Source organism: Carcharhinus amblyrhynchos, chromosome 35 (assembly GCF_965287045.1).
Source record: "Carcharhinus amblyrhynchos chromosome 35, sCarAmb.v2.hapA, whole genome shotgun sequence".
In the NCBI taxonomy this organism is placed as follows: Eukaryota; Metazoa; Chordata; class Chondrichthyes; order Carcharhiniformes; family Carcharhinidae; genus Carcharhinus; species Carcharhinus amblyrhynchos.
This window is the reverse complement of record NC_137358.1, coordinates 16,457,335-16,474,175: the sequence shown is the minus strand read 5'-3', so window position 1 is coordinate 16,474,175 and position 16,841 is coordinate 16,457,335. Positions and strand designations below refer to the sequence as shown.

Sequence of the window (16,841 nt, the reverse complement as noted above, 5' to 3'; positions counted from 1 at the left end):
ACACTTCAGTGAGAGGCCTGGTAAACCACTGTTAGGGGCCAGGTTTCTCCCAAAAGCTTTTGAAATAAAACCCACTGTATTTTGACTCCGTCTCAGAGGTGTCTTTTACCTACAACAGTGTCATTCTAGCAGGACACAGGCCATAACCTCAGAGTCCCTACAGTGCAGGAAGAGGCCATTTGGCCCATCGAGTCTGCACCAACCATAATCCCATCCAGGCACTAACCCCGTAACCCCACGTGTTTACCCTGCTAACCCCCAGCACTCGAGTCAATTTAGCATGGCCAATCAACCTAACCCGTACATCTCCAGAGGAACACAGTATGAAGTCTCACAACGCCAGCTTTAAGTGTCTGCTTTCTTGCATCGTTCTAAAAACCGGATGTTTGTGTCGATCTGCGCAATCTTCTTGGAGATCCTCTCCACTTGGATCCGGCAGTTTGCAGTGTCGATGGTAGTCATGATGTAGAGATGCTGGCGTTGGACTGGGGTAAACACAGTCAGAAGTCTCACCACCAGGTGTTGTGTGACTTCTTACTGTGTTTACCCCAGTCCAACGCTGGCATTTCTACAGTGTGGGAGGAAACCAGAGCACCCAGAGGAAACCCACGCAGACACGGGGAGAGCGTGCAGACTCCACACAGACAGCCACCGTGGACAGAATCGAACCCGGGTCCCTGGCACAGTGAGGCAGCAGTGTTAACTCACTGTGCGCTGAGCCGGGAATCGAACCCGGGTCCCTGGCGCTGTGAGGCAGCAGTGCTAACCCACTGTGTGCTGAGCCGGGAATCGAAGCCGGGTCCCTGGCGCTGTGAGGCAGCAGTGTTAACCCACTGTGTGCTGAGCCGGGAATCGAACCCAGGTCCCTGGCGCTGTGAGGCAGCAGTGTTAACCCACTGTGTGCTGAGCCGGGAATCGAACCCGGGTCCCTGGCGCTGTGAGGCAGCAGTGTTAACCCACTGTGTGCTGAGCTGGGAATCGAACCCGGGTCCCTGGCGCTGTGAGGCAGCAGTGTTAACCCACTGTGTGCTGAGCTGGGAATCGAACCCGGGTCCCTGGCGCTGTGAGGCAGCAGTGCTAACCCACTGTGTGCTGAGCCGGGAATCGAACCCGGGTCCCTGGCGCTGTGAGGCAGCAGTGTTAACCCACTGTGTGCTGAGCTGGGAATCGAACCCGGGTCCCTGGCGCTGTGAGGCAGCAGTGTTAACCCACTGTGCGCTGAGCTGGGAATCGAACCCGGGTCCCTGGCGCTGTGAGGCAGCAGTGTTAACCCACTGTGTGCTGAGCCGGGAATCGAACCCAGGTCCCTGGCGCTGTGAGGCAGCAGTGTTAACCCACTGTGTGCTGAGCTGGGAATCGAACCCGGGTCCCTGGCGCTGTGAGGCAGCAGTGTTAACCCACTGTGTGCTGAGCCGGGAATCGAACCCGGGTCCCTGGCGCTGTGAGGCAGCAGTGTTAACCCACTGTGTGCTGAGCCGGGAATCGAACCCGGGTCCCTGGCGCTGTGAGGCAGCAGTGTTAACCCACTGTGTGCTGAGCTGGGAATCGAACCCGGGTCCCTGGCGCTGTGAGGCAGCAGTGTTAACCCACTGTGTGCTGAGCCGGGAATCGAACCCGGGTCCCTGGCGCTGTGAGGCAGCAGTGCTAACCCACTGTGCCACCCCACCTCAATGAAACTCTTACCTACTGTCTTGTTTTTCAGTGTCTAGATCCCTTTGGGTTGGTTTTCTGAAGACTCTGTAGGCTTGCAGCCACACATTATCTAGCCTAACATTTCAATGCTGTACTGATCGCAAGCTGCACAGTTTTGGAGGCCCTGTCTTTTGGATGAGGCATTGTTTGGATGTGTCAGATCCTGGAACACATTCTCTCTTTCAGGATTTCCACATTCTCTGTGGAGGATGAATAGAATTTCAGACTGAAAATCGGAAAGAGAAAAGGAGTAAGGAGGAAGAGGAGGGATGGTGCTCTGAAGAGAATGTTTAATCCAAGCCCCAAAGGCCAAAGAGATGGCCAGGAGGGGGTGGTTAAGACAGCACAACTCTACACACATCCCAGTGAGGAGGGTGGGGATCAGTACAGTTACCTCAACTCCACCGTCCCACAGGGATAGGGCGGTACAGCGGTTAGCACTGCTGTCTTACATCGCCAGAGACCCGGGTTCAATCCCGGCCTCGGGTCACTGTCTGCGTGGATCAGCTAGATAGTCAGAATCTTTTCCTAAAAGTAGAGGAGTCTAAAACTAGAAGGCATAGGTTTAAGGTGAGAGGGGAGAGATACAAAAGGGTCCAGAGGGGCAATTCTTTCACACAGAGGGTGGAGAGTGTCTGGAACAAGCTGCCAGAGGTAGTAGTAGAGGCGGGTACAATTTTGTCTTTTAAAAAGCATTTGGACAGTTACATGGGTAAGATGGGTATAGAGGGGTATGGGCTGAACACGGGCAATTGGGATTAGCTTAGGGGTTGAAAGAAAGGGCACGTGGACAAATCTGTAAACTTGTCCGTGCTGTATGTGTGGGAAAATGGAGTCGGAGCCCAAGATTAGCCATTGGGCAGCACAGTGGCACAGTGGTTAGCACTGCTGCCTCACAGCGCCAGTGACCCGGGTTCGATTCCTGGCTTGGGTCACTGTGTGTGCGGAGTCTCTGCGTGCCTACGTGGGTTTCCTCCCACACTCCAAAAATGTGCAGGTTAGGTGGATTGGCCGTGCTAAATTGCCCCTTAGTGACAGTGGGATTAGCTAGGGTAAATGCATGGGGTTGTGGGGATAGGGTCTGGGTGGGATTATGGTCGGTACAGGCTCGATGGGCCGAATGGCCTCCTTCCGCACGGTAGCGATTCTATGATTCCCTGCTAAAAGCGCCTGTCTCTGCTCCACTCTCCAGCCAACACACAGAGGGAAAGCGAGAAGGGGGAGAGGTCACATTTAGGTTAAGATGTTGGGACTTTCCCTCCAATTCACAAAAAGAAGGCAACAAATGGAGCTCAAAAAATAATCAGCAGAATTTAATGTCTTGTACCATTGTTCAAATAAACTGTCAATGCAGTATATGTATTGACAATAACAACTGAGTATAGATTGGTAATGCGGTTCCTGTGCATAAGAATCCCAAATCTTGATCAATAATTTACTGGAATGAAATGTGCATAACACGCAACTATTCGTTGAAAACCGTGTTAACTTTTACAGTTGCATCATAGAAAATATCACAGCCTGGTGTGGGCTCCTGCTCTGCCCAAGACCGCAGGAAATTACAAATGGTTGTGAATGTAGCCTAGTCCATCACGCAAACCAGCCTCCCATCCACTGACTCTGTCTACACTTCCCGCTGCCTCGGGAAAAGCAGCCGGCATAATTACAGAATCCTAGAGTGCAGAAAAGGCCCTTTGGCCCATCGAGTCTGCACTGACACATGAAAGGTCCTGAATTGCCCATCTAATCCCACTTGCCAGTGAGATTCCAGGACCCCACGCAACCCCGGACATTCTCTCTTCCACTTTCCTCCATCGGGAAAAAGATACAAAAGTCTGACATCACGTATCTCAAGAACAGCTCCTTCCCTGCTGCTGTCAGGCTTTTGAATGGACCTACCTCACATTAAGTTGATCTTTCTCTACACCCTCGCTGTGATTGTAACACTACAAGTCTGCACTCTCTCTCTCTATGAACAGTATGCTTTGTCTATGTAGTGCGCAAGAAACAATACTATCACATAGAGTGAGAAGTAATCAGATCAAATCAAACGAAGGGGTGATTCATATCAATCCTCTGGTAGTGGCTTTCCAAACAAGTTGGCCTTTCTCCACAGATAGCAAGTTCTGCGGGGCTATTCGTTTAGGAAGGCATCACAGCCCTGTCCGATCCTAACCTCATTCAGAGGCATGCAAGCAATGGTCCCTCTAAGCTGCCCGGGTGTGCCGGAATACGCAGTGCCTGGAACAAAACAGTCTGCACACAAGCAACACTCCTTCCGAGATGTGCGCTAATCTTAAAGACAGCGGTCAGTGCAAAACGGCAGCCGCACACCTCTAACGGAAGCAGGAGGGAACATTACTCCAGAGTAGGAATCCCAACCGGGGTTTTTCTCCTCCACCCATTGCTGCCAAACCTCACACTAGCTCTGTGATATAATGCAGCTATACCTAAACGGATACTTCCAGCTGGTACAGTTCAGCGCCAACACCTAATGTTTTACGCGCACCTATTGCCCCGGGTGGGGTTTAACTGGCGAGGTCAGACACTGGCTGGATAAATGGATAAGGATAAGAAGTGAGAATTCCCATTCCGAGGAACCATGGTAGTCTAGAATCCATTTCAATTAAGCTCAGAAATCATTTATTTCCTCAGGGTTTTCTGCCACGTGGCTAGTGGTTTTTGGGGATAACAGTGTGCTGTTATCCCATGACCGTGGGGGACATGAAACACTATGTAGGTCATTTTAGTTTTATAGACACTTTCGTGTGTTGTTCCTGTGTCTTGCTGTCTGCCTCCTGTACCGGAGAAATGGGCAAACGCTACCACAGCTTTTACACGTCTGGACAGGCTGACTTACTGTAACGTTGTCTCATCAGAAGCTGCCACACACAGGGACCGTGGAGCGGAGATGCTGGATCCACTTGTGGTTGTATCTGTCGTGGTTAGTGTTTCACTGCATGTTCCTGAGGTACACAGTCTGTTAATGGTGGGCCCACAGCTGCTCCAATTCAAACAACTCCTTGGGACAGTCGGCCGAAAGAATGACCGGCTCCTCTTCCGTGATCAAAACGTCATCCTCAATCCGAATTCCTATTCCACGGAATCTCGGCGGAGCTAACACGTCATCTTCCGGGATGTAGATCCCTGCAGTGGAAAGAATGATTCCCACAGCAAGTTTACCCGAGGTCAGAACCAGAATAAAATAGTCACGGTTAGCGGGGAATGGTCGGTGTGTATGCGTGTGTGTGTGTGTGCGCGAGCGCGTTAGCTGGGACGGGTTGGTGTGAGCTGGTGTGTGTGGGTTAGCTGAGAGGTCTGTGTGAGTGAGTGTGTCTGGGTTAGCTGGAAGGGGTCGGTGTGTGTGAGAGAGAGTGTGTGTGTGTGTGTGTGTGTGTGTGTGTGTGTGAGAGAGAGAGAGAGAGTCTGGGTTAGCTGGAAGGGGTGTGTGTGTGTCTGGGTTAGAGGGAAGGGGTCGGTGTGTGAGCTGGTGTGTGTGTGTCTGGGTTAGAGGGAAGGGGTCGGTGTGAGAGTCGGGGTAGGTACCTGTGGGTTAGCATCAAACAGAAACAATCCCCGATTTCAAAGTGATTGTTTTTTCAAATTAATTCATGGGATTATGGGCGTCACTGGCTGGGCCAGCATTTATTACCCATCCCGAGTTGCCCTTAATCTGAGGGTCTCGCTCGGCCATTTCAGAGGGCAGTTTAGAGTCAACCACATTGCTGTGGCTCTGGAATCACATGTAGGCCAGACCGGGTAAGGACGGCAGATTTCCTTCCCTAAAGGACAGTAGTGAACCAGATGGGTTTTTATGACAATTGACAATGGTTTCATGGTCATCAGTAGATTCTTAATTCCAGATATTTTTTATTGAATTCAAATTCCACCATCTGCTGTGGCGGGATTCGAACCAGAATGTTAGCTGAGCTTCCGGAATAATAGTCCAATGGTAATACCACTAGGCCACCGCCTCCCCAGTTGAGGAAATGAGGGAAGTGGGGAATGAGGGAATAGGAGGAGAGAAAAGGGGAGGTGGTGGTGGAGTTGTCACTGGATTAGTAATCCAGAATCCCAGGGTAATGGGAACGGAGGAAAAAGGAATTAGGAGCAGAAGTCGGACATTTAGCCCTTCCAGCCTGCTCCGCCATTCAATCAGATCATTACTGATCTCTCCCTGGTCCCAAATCCACCTTCCCCACCTGTTCCCCAAATCCACCTTTATCCCTTTCTTATTAGAAATATATCCATCTCCTTCTTGAAACCGTTCACTGATTCAGTCTCCACTGCGCTCTGGGACAGCGAGTTCCACAAATTCACCCCCCCTCTGCGAGAAGTAGCTCCTCCTTGTTTAGAAGGATGAGGGGGGATCTTACAGAGACGTAGAAGAAATGAAGGGGATGGATAGGGTAGAGGTAGAGAGATTCTTCCCGCTTAGAAAGGACAACAGGACTAGAGGGCACAGCCTCAAGATAAGGGGGGGAGCAGTTTAGATCAGAGTTGAGGAGGAACTTCTTCACTCAAAGGGTGGTGAATCTCTGGAATTCTCTGCCCGTTGAAGTGGTGGAGGCTGCCTCGCTGAATATATTTAAGTCACGGGTAGATAGGTTTCTGATAGACAAGGGAATTAAGGGTTATGGGGAGAAAGCAGGAAAGTGGAACTGATCCACTTCAGGTCAGCCATGATCTTGTTGAATGGCGGGGCAGGCTCGAAGGGCTGGATGGCCTACTCCTGCTCCTATTTCTTGTGTTCTTACGTTTGTCTCAGTTTTAAATCTGCTGTCTCTCAAACTATGCTCCGTGACCTCTTGTTCCAGATTGCCCCACAAGGGGAAACATTTGGTCTACATTTACTCTATCAATCCCTTATAAAATTTTACATCCCTCCATCAGATCGCCTCTCGCCCTTGTAAACTCCAGCGAGGACAAGCCCAAACTGTTTAATCTCTCCTCACACGTCATTCCCGGGATCAATCTGGTGAACCTCCTCTGAACTGCCTCCAATGTCACACATCCTTCCTCAAATAAGGACACGACTCCAGCCATGGTCTCACCAACTCCCGATACAATTGCAAAAACACTTCCCTACTTTTACACTCCAGTCCTTTTGCAATAAATGGCAACATTCCATTTGCCTTCTTTATTAAGCGCTGCACCTGCATACCCACATTCTGTGATCCATGACACCCAGATCCCTCTGCATTTTGAATCCCCTTTCCATTTGGATAATAATTTGCCTTTTTTTCCTGCCAAAATGAATAACCTCACGCTTATCCACATTAAACTCCATCTGCCAAATTTTGGCCCATTCTCCTAGCCTATCTATACCTTTCTGTACAATCTTTATCTCCTGTTCACTGGCTGCTCTCCCACCTATTTTAGTCTCACCTGCAAATTTTACAATGTTACATTCTGTCCCTGCTTACATAATATAAGAACATAAGAAATAGGAGCAGGAGTAGGCCATCTAGCCCTTCGAGCCTGCCCCGCCATTCAATAAGATCATGGCTGATCTGTCGTGGCTCAGTTCCACTTTCCCGCCCTCTCCCCATAACCCTTAATCCCCTCTCTTATCAAAAACCCATCAACCCGCGTCTTAAAAATATTTAGCGAGGCAGCCTCCACCACTTCAACGGGCAGAGAATTCCAGAGATTCACCACCCTTTGAGTGAAGAAGTTCCTCCTCAACTCCGTTCTAAACCGCCCCCTTTTTATCTTGAGGCTGTGCCCCCTAGTCCTACTGTCTTTTTTGAGCGGGAAGAGTCTCTCCACCTCTATCCTATCCATCCCATTCATCATCTTATACGTCTCAATGAGATCTCCCCTCATTCTTCTAAACTCTAACGAGTACAAGCCCAGTTTATTCAGCCTCTCCTCATAGCTCAACCCCCTCAACTCCGGTATCAGCCTAGTAAACCTCCTCTGCACTCCCTCCAAGGCCAAAATATCTTTGCGCAGGTGCGGCGCCCAAAACTGCACACAGTACTCCAGCTGCGGCCTCACCAATGCCCTATACAGCTGCAGCAAGACCCCCCCCTCGCTATGAAGGCCAGCATCCCATTCGCCTTCCTGACCACCTGCTGCACCTGCAAGCTGGGTTTTTGCGACTCATGCACAAGGACCCCGAGGTCCCTCTGCACCGTCGCCTGCTGCAGTTTTTCGCCCCGTAAGTAATAGTCCTTCCTACCATTCTTCCTACCAAAGTGGACCACCTCACACTTGCCATAAATTCCATTTGCCATTTCCTGGCCCATTCGCCCAGCCTATCTAGATCCTTCTGCAGACTCTCCACAACAGATCATTTATACAGATCGGAAACTGTTGAGGCCCGAGGACTGACCCCCGTGATACCCCGCTACTTACAGTTTGCCAGCCAGAGAAGGGCCCATTTATCCCAAACCTCTCCTTTCTGTCCGTCAGCAATACTCAATCCAATCTAGTACTCTACCCCCAGTCCCCTGCGATCTCACCTTCTGGATCAGTCTATTATGCGGCATCTTGTCAAATGCCTTCTGGAAGTCTAGATACACCGTACCCACAGATTCCCCATTATCCACCTTGCTGGTTATGTCTCAAAAAGCTCAAGCAACTTTGTCAAGCATGACTTACCCTTCATAAAACCGTGCTGACAATGAGTGGTGTCTTTCCAAAAGCTCACTCATCTCCTTAATGATTGATTCCAGCAACTTAGCCACACACAAAGGTCAAGCTAACTAGTCTATAGTTTCCTACTTTCTGCCTCCCTCCCTTTTTGAATAGGGGCGTCACATTAGTGTGCTTCCAATCCACCTTGCTCTTGGTAACCCGAGTTCAAATCCCACCGTGGTAGATGGTGACATTTGAATTTGATCAAAATCCGGAATTAAGAATCTACTGATGGCCGTGAAACCATTGTCGATTGTCGGAAAAACTCATCTGGTTCACTAATGTCCTTTAGGGAGGGAAATCTGCTGTCCTTCCCCGGTTTGGCTTATATGTGACTTAATAGAGGTTTATAAGATGATGAGGGGGATAGATAGAGTGGACGTGCAGAGACTATTTCCTCGGGTGGATGTAGCTGTTATTAGGGGGCATAACTATAAGGTTCATGGTGGGAGATGTAGGAGGGATGTCCGAGGTAGATTCTTTGCTCAGAGAGTGGTTGGGGCGTAGGATGCACTGCCTGCTGTGATAGTGGAGTCAGACACTTTAGGAAGCTTCAAGCGGTTATTGGATAGGCACATGGAGCACACCGGAATGATAGGGAGTGGGATAGCTTGATCTTGGGTTTGGACATAGCTCGGCACAACATTGAGGGCCGAAGGACCTGTACTGTGCTGTACTGTTCTATGTGACTCCAGAGCCACAGCAATGTGGTTGACTCTCAACTGCACTCTGAAATGGCCGAGCGAGACTCTCAGTCCAAGGGGTAATTAAGAATGGGCAATAGCTGCTGGTGTCACCCATAAAAATAAGCAAACAGAAAGGGAATGACACACTGACTGTCCTTTCACAAATCAATCAAGTAATACCTACTGTTAGGAGACGGAGCCTCAGGAGAAGGGGCAAGGGGCTGGGGCGCCTATGGATGCGGAAAGGTGCTGAGTTTTACTTTTAAAGAACCTACTTAAGATAAAACCTCTTACAGCGGAGATGTAAACAGGGAGGCTGGGGAAGTGGAGGCCGGGGAAGTGGAGGCCCTTATAAAGTTTAAGAGGTGACTGACATAGCGGCAGGAGGGTTTTTTTTAATTTATCGGCGGCATAAGTAGGCTTACATTAACACCGCAATGAAGTTACTGTGAAAATCCCCTAGTCGCCACACTCCGACACCTGTTCGGGTACACAGAGAGAACTTAGCACAGCCAATGCACCCTAACCAGCACATCTTTCAGATAACATTAACGAATTTGGAGGAAGGAACTGAAGGCACTGTTGCTAAGTTTACAGGAGATACAAAGATATGTAGAGGGACAGGTAGTATTGAGGAAGCAGGGGGGCTACAGAAGGACTTGGACAGGTTAGGAGAGTGGGCTAAGAAGTGGCAGATGGAATACAGTGTGGAAACGTGTGAGGTTATGCATTTTGGGAGGAGCAATAGAGGCACAGACTATTTCCTAAAGGGGAAATGCTTAGGAAATCAGAAACACAAAGGGACTTGGGAGTCATTGTTCAAGATTCTCTTAAGGTTAACATGCAGGTTCAGTCGACAGTTAGCAAGGCAAATGTTAGCGTTCATGTTGAGAGGGCTAGAATACAAGAGCAGGGATGTACTTCTGAGGCTGTATAAGGCCTCAGAGTATTGTGGAGTATTGTGAGCAGTTTTGGGGCCCTGTATCTAAGGAAGGATGTGCTGGCCTTGGAAAGGGTCCAGAGGAGGTTCACAAGAATGATCCCTGGAATTAAGAGCTTGTCGTATGAGGAACGGTTGAGGATTCTGGGGCTGTACTCACTGGAGTTTAGAAGGAAGAGGGGGATCTTATTGAAACTCACAGGATACTGCAAGGCCTGGATAGGGTGAACGTGGAGAGGATGTTTCCACTAGTAGGAAAAACTAGAACCAGAGGGCACAACCTCAGGGTAAAGGGACAATCCTTTAAAACAGAGATGAGGAGGAATTTCTTCAGCCAGAGAGTGGGCTGTGGAGGCCGGGTCATTGAGTATCTTTAGGTCAGAGATAGATAGGTTCTCGATTAATAAGGGGGATCGGGGTTATGGGGAAAAGGCAGGAGAATGAGGATGAGAAAAATATCAGCCATGACTGAATGGTGAAGCAGACTCGATGGGCCGAGTGGCCTAATTCTGCCCCTATGTCTTATGGTCTTGTTGTGGGAGGAAACCCACACAGAGACAGGGAGAATGTACAAACTTCACACAGACAGTGACCCAAGGTCAGAATCGAACTCGGATCCCTGGTGCTGTGAGGCAGCAGTGCCAACCACTGTGCTGCCATACATTCTGGAATCAATCAGGTGGCACGCGATGGTGCAATCATGGAATTACTACAGTGCAGAAGAGGCTATTCAGTCCATTGAGTCTGCACTGAATTTGACACAGTATCCTACCCAGCCCTCTCCCCCTCTCTTACCCTGTATCTCCACACATTTAGCATGGTCAATCCACCTGTCCTACACATCTTTGGACTGTGGGAGGAAACCGGAGCACCCAGAGGAAACCCACGCAGACACGGGGAGACTTTGCAAACTCAACACAGACAGTGACCCAAGCTGGGAATCGAACCTGGGTCCCTGGCTCTGAGAGGCAGTGGTGCTAACCACTGTACTGCAGCAAGATTGTCAGCTGAAATGAGGCAGAGGGTCAGATCTATATATTCTTGGTTATGATTGTCCGAACATTTTATTAGAATTTGGTTTGAGGCAATAACTAAGTGTCCAGAGCTCAGCTTTCTAACTTACCGCTGGTTTTGATTTACTCACCAGGTTCGATAGTCACCACCATGCCAGGCTGGAGGGCGATGCACCGTGAGATTTCCTGTGCGTCGTGGACGTCCATGCCCAGGTAATGTCCTACGTGGTGTGGGCAGTAATCCCCAACAGCCTGCAGGGACAGAACACAACTCTCATTGCAGGAACCTGGCCTTATATTGCCCAGTGTTTGTTATCCCACTGAGACAAGATTCTGAGGGGGTTTGACATGATTACCGACAGAGATCGTTCTGCTGGTCAGGGAATCTAGAACACGGGGGCACAGTCTCGGGGTAAGGGGACCGATCGTTTAGGATTGAGAAGTTACCTCACTTGGAGTTTGTGAATCTTGGGAATTCTCTGCCCCAGAGGGTTAAGGGTGCTCCATCATAGAACATGTTTAAGGCTGGGATAGACAGATTTTTGGTTTCTCAGGGAATTAGAAGATATTAAAAGAGTTAAAGCCACACTTGGAATACTGCGTACAGTTCTGGTCACCCTATTACAAAAAGGATATTATTAAACTAGAAAGAGTGCAGAGAAGTTTTACTAGGATGCTACTGGGATTTGATGGCTTGAGTTATAAGGAGAGGCTGAATAGATTGGGACTTTTTTCCCTGGAGCGTAGGAGGCTGAGGGGTGATCTTATAGGGGTCTATAAAATAATGAGGGGCACAGATCAGCTAGGTAGTCAATATCTTTTCCCAAAGGTAGGGGAGTCTAAAACTAGAGGGCATAGGTTTAAGGTGAGAGGGGAGAGATACAAAAGTGTCCAGAGGGGCAATTTTTCACAGACGGTGGTGCGTGTATGGAACAGGCTGCCAGAGGCAGTAGCAGAGATGGGTACAATTTTATAAAAAGCGTTTAGACAGTTACATGGGTAAGATGGGTATAGAGGGATATGGGCCAAATGCAGGCAATTGGGACTAGCTTAGGAGTTTAAAAAAAAGGACAGCATGGACAAGTTGGGCCTAATGGCCTCTTTCCATACTGTAAACCTCTATGATTCCATATGGGGAGTGGGTGGGAAAATGGAATCGAAGCCCCAGATTAGTCATTGGGCAGCACGGTGGCACAGTGGTTAGCACTGCTGCCTCACTGCGCCAGGGACCCGGGTTCGATTCTCGGGTCACTGTCTATGTGGAGTCTGCACGTTCTCCCCGTGTCTCTGTGGGTTTCCTCCGGGTGCTCCGGTTTCCTCCCACAGTCCAAAGCTGTGCAGGTTAGGTTGATTGGCCGTGCTAAACCGCCCCTTAGTATTGGGGGATTAACAGGGTAAATTCGTGTGGTTACGGGGAATAGGGGTGGAATTGGGGTCGGTGCAGAGCCGATGGGCCAAATGGCCTCCTGTAAGTCAATCGATGGTGAACTTGGGTGAGCTTCTGAAGGGTTGTGGCAGTCAAGGAGGCATTGCCATCCCAAATCCCAAACCAGATTCAGCCCCCTGTGCCAAAGAGAGCCGCAAAACAGCTGAATGGCAATCCCAGGTACAGGACTGATACCCCACTGGTTAGTGCTAACACGCAAACCCTTTGCTTCCCAATAGTTTACCAACTTAACCATGACTGATCAGAGTGAGCTGAAGCAATGCGTTTACGAACGGGTCGGACCTTGTGGCCAATACGCTGGGTTGCTGTCTCCTGCAGGACCCCCATCTCCTTCAGCTTCTGTTTGAGTGCAGCCAGCATAAACGTGTAGATGTTCTCCAGACTGATCCCAGGAGTGCACAGCGATAGGCAAGACTTCTGAACATCAAGAACAACCTGGTAGAGCTCAGCCTGAGGCCCCGAGAATCTGTAACAGATCAAATAATGGTTAGCCTTTTCCAGCAGGACACCAGCAAGGGTTTACAAGCCACACAGGAGGCGGGTTTGAACTGGATGCACAGAAACAGGTCCTAGCTGGTCAATCGCTGTGTTCATGAGAAGGCGGGGGACGCAGTGGCATGGTTAGATTGTCACTGGACGAGTGATCCAGAGACCCTGTGCTGGGGACCTGGGTTTGAATCCCAACCCATGGCAGATGGTGGAATTGAAATCCAATTAAAACATCTGGAATTAAAACCATCGTTCCATAGAATCCCTACAGTGCAGGAGGAGGCCATTTGGCCCATCGAATCTGCACTAACCACAATTTCACCCAGGCCCTACCCCCTTAACCCCATTACCCTGCTGATCCCTATAACGCTAAGGGGTGAATTCAGCATGGCCAATCAACCTAACCCGCACATCTTTGGACACTAAGGGGCAATTTAGCACGGCCAATCCCCCTAACCTACACATCTTTGGACGCTAAGGGGCAATTTAGCATGCCCAATCCCCCTAACCTACACATCTTTGGACACTAAGGGGCAATTTAGCATGGCCAATCCCCCTAACCTACACATCTTTTGGACTGTGGAAGCAAACCCACGCGGATACAGGGAGAATGTGCAAACTCCACACAGACAGGCACCCAAGTCTGGAATTGAACTCGGGTCTCTGGCACGGTGTGACAGCAGTGCTAACCACCGTGCCGCCCTGTTAAACCCGTGTAGAAGTTCATTAGACACAGCTCTAGTCTCCATGTTACTAAAAGGATAAATGAGAACTGGAGAAGGTGCAAAAAGAATTTTCACAAGCATGCTTTCAGAACGAAAAGGTTATATTATCCGTAAAGGTTGACCTGAAAGAGATCTTTCGATGTGAAGGGGTTTAAGCAGGTAGATGTAAGAGAAGGGGGGAGTGCGGGGAGTCCAAGACTGAAGATTGTAAATATAAGGAAGGATGTTCTTGCTCTCGAGGGAGTGCAGCGGAGGTTTACCAGGCTGATTCCGGGGATGGTGGGACTAATAGATGAGGAGAGATTGACTAGGTTAGGATTGTTTTTGCTGGAGTTCAGATGAATGACGGGGGATCTCATAGAGACATAAAATTCTAACAGGACTAGACAGGGTAGGTGCAGGGAGGATGTTCCCAATGGTGGGGGGAGCCCAGAACCAGGGCTCACAGTCTGAGGATTCAGGGTAGACCATTTAGGACGGAGGTGAGGAGACATTTCTTCACCCAAAGAGTGGTGAGTCTGTGGAATTCATTACCACAGGAAGCAGCTGAGGCCAAAACATTGAATGTATTCAAGAGGTGGCTGGATATAGCACTTGGGGCGAATGGGATGAAAGGTTATGGGGAGAAAGCAGGATTAGGCTATTGAGTTGGACGATCGGCCACGATTGTAATGTCCACCTGTGTTGCCCCTTTCAGTGATCGGTGGACATGTACACCCAGATCTCTTGGCTGGTCAATACCCCTAAGGGTTCTACCATTTACTGTATAATTCCTACATGCATTGGACCTTCCAAAATGCATTATCTCACATTTGTCCAGATTAAACTCCATCTGCCATTTCTCTGCCCAAGTGTCCAACCAGTCTATATCTTGCTGCATCCTCTTCACTGTCCACAACTCCACCAATTTTTTGGTGCAAACTTACTAATCAGACTAGCTGCATTTTCCTCCAAACCTGAAAGATGTGCTGGTCAGGTGCAGTGACCCGAACAGGCGCCGGGCGAATAGGGGAATTTCACAGTAACTTCATTGCAGTGCTAATGTTAACACTACTTGTGACTAATAAATAAAAACTTAAAACTTAAACAAATCATTTCTATCTACTATGAACCACAAAGGTTCCAGAACTGATCCCTGTGGAACCCCTCTACTGCTACCCTCTGTCTTCTATGGCCAAGCCAGTTGTGTGTCCACCTTCCCAGCTCTCTTCTGATCCTATGTGACTTCACCTTTCATATCAGTTTACCATGAGGGACCTTGTCAAAGGCCTTACTGAAGTCCATGTAGACAACATTCTCTGCCTTTCTCTCATCTATCATCTTTGTCACTTCCTCGAAAAACGCGATCAAGTTAGTGAGACACGACCTGTCCTTCACGAATAAGTCCATTTGTTTCCAAGTGTGAATAAATCCTGTTTAATCCTAAAGACACTAGCAGCCATCAGTACCTCAGTATTCCTCCTGTTCTCTCCCACACAGCAAACTCACCCAGGGGGTGTGTGTGCGTACGCGTGTGTGTGCTTCTGAATCTCGACAATGGTCCGATCCTATCGACACGCCTGCACTCCTGAACCGAGGAAGTCACTGGTTATGGAACGCGAATCCTGGCCTGACTCTCTCTCCATTGCCAATTGTCAGTGAGGGGTGTGAGGGGCTCCAATGCTTAAGGGCCGAGAGCTCGTACTGAAGGATGTGGAGGCTTTGGAGAGGGTACAGAAAAGGTTTACCAGGATGTTCCCTGGGTCTGGAGGGTATTAGCTATGAGGAGAGGTAGAAGAAACTCAGTTTGTTCTCACTGGAATGACAGAGGCTGAGTGACGGCCTGATAAGAAGTTTACAAAATGATGAGGGGCAGGGACAGAGCGGATAGTCAGAGTCTTTTTCCCAGGGTAGAAATGTCAATTACTAGGGGGCATGGGTTTAAGGTCAAATGGGGAAAGTTTGAAGAAGATGCAAGACACACAGGTTTTTCATACACAGTGGGTGGTAAGTGCCTGGAATGCGGTGCCAGAGGAGGCGGTAGAAGCAGATACAATAGTGACGTTTAAGTGGCATCTGGACAGATACATGAATAGGCCGAGAAAAGGTGGAAATGGACCGCGTAGAGGCAAAGTGCACTCACACACACACATGCATGCACACACACCATGGGTGAGGGGCTGGGAGGATACAGACCGCGGGTGAGGGGCTGGGAAGGTATGGATGAGGTGCTGGGAGGGTATGGGCCCTGGGTGAGGGGCTGGGCCATGGGTGAGGGGCTGGAGAGGGTACAGACCATGGGTGAGGGGCTGGGACACTACAGGCCCTGGAGTGAGGGCCCTGAGTGAGGGACTGAGGAGGGTACGGGACCTGGATGAAGGGCTGGGGAGGGTACGGACCTTGGGTGAGGGGCCGGTGAGGGAATGGCTGATGGCTGAGGGACTGGGGAGAGTGTGGGCCACTGGTGAGGGGCTATGGAGGGTATGGGCTGCAGGTGAGAGGCTGGGGAGGTACAGGCCACCGGTGAGGAGCTGGGAGAGTACAGACCCTGAGTGATGGGCTGGGGAGATACAGGTTACCGGTGAGGGGCTGGGAGGGTACGGACCCCCTGGGTGAGGGGCCGGGGAGGGTATGGGTGAGGGGCTGGGGAGGGTACGGACCCTGGGTGAGGGGCCGGGGAGGGTATGGGTGAGGGGCTGGGAGGGTACGGACCCCCTGGGTGAGGGGCCGGGGAGGGTACGGACCCTGGGTGAGGGGCCGGGGAGGGTACGGACCCTGGGTGAGGGGCCGGGGAGGGTACGGACCCCCTGGGTGAGGGGCCGGGGAGGGTATGGGTGAGGGGCTGGGGAGGGTACGGACCCTGGGTGAGGGGCTGGGGAGGGTAATGGGTGAGGGGCTGGGGAGGGTACGGACCCCCCTGGGTGAGGGGCCGGGGAGGGTACGGACCCTGGGTGAGGGGCCGGGGAGGGTACGGACCCTGGGTGAGGGGCCGGGGAGGGTACGGACCCTGGGTGAGGGGCCGGGGAGGGTACGGGTGAGGGGCCGGGGAGGGTACGGACCCTGGGTGAGGGGCCGGGGAGGGTACGGGTGAGGGGCCGGGGAGGGTACGGGTGAGGGGCCGGGGAGGGTACGGACCCTGGGTGAGGGGCCGGGGAGGGTACGGACCCTGGGTGAGGGGCCGGGGAGGGTACGGACCCTGGGTGAGGGGCCGGGGAGGGTACGGAC

General features: G+C 50.7%; 1 protein-coding gene across 1 annotated transcript in view; it reads right to left on the bottom strand.

The window, feature by feature from the left end:
- Positions 1-2,984: 2,984 nt before the first annotated feature.
- xpnpep3 (X-prolyl aminopeptidase 3, mitochondrial) overlaps positions 2,985-16,841 on the bottom strand; it is a 32,115-nt gene continuing 18,258 nt past the window's right edge. Inside the window, exons 8-10 of the mRNA XM_080217658.1 lie at positions 12,706-12,889; positions 11,108-11,228; positions 2,985-4,839 (exon numbers count right to left, since the gene is read on the bottom strand). Coding sequence (XP_080073784.1) covers positions 4,676-4,839; positions 11,108-11,228; positions 12,706-12,889 — 469 coding nt within the window. The 3' untranslated portion in view covers positions 2,985-4,675. The remainder of the gene's footprint in view (positions 4,840-11,107; positions 11,229-12,705; positions 12,890-16,841) is intronic.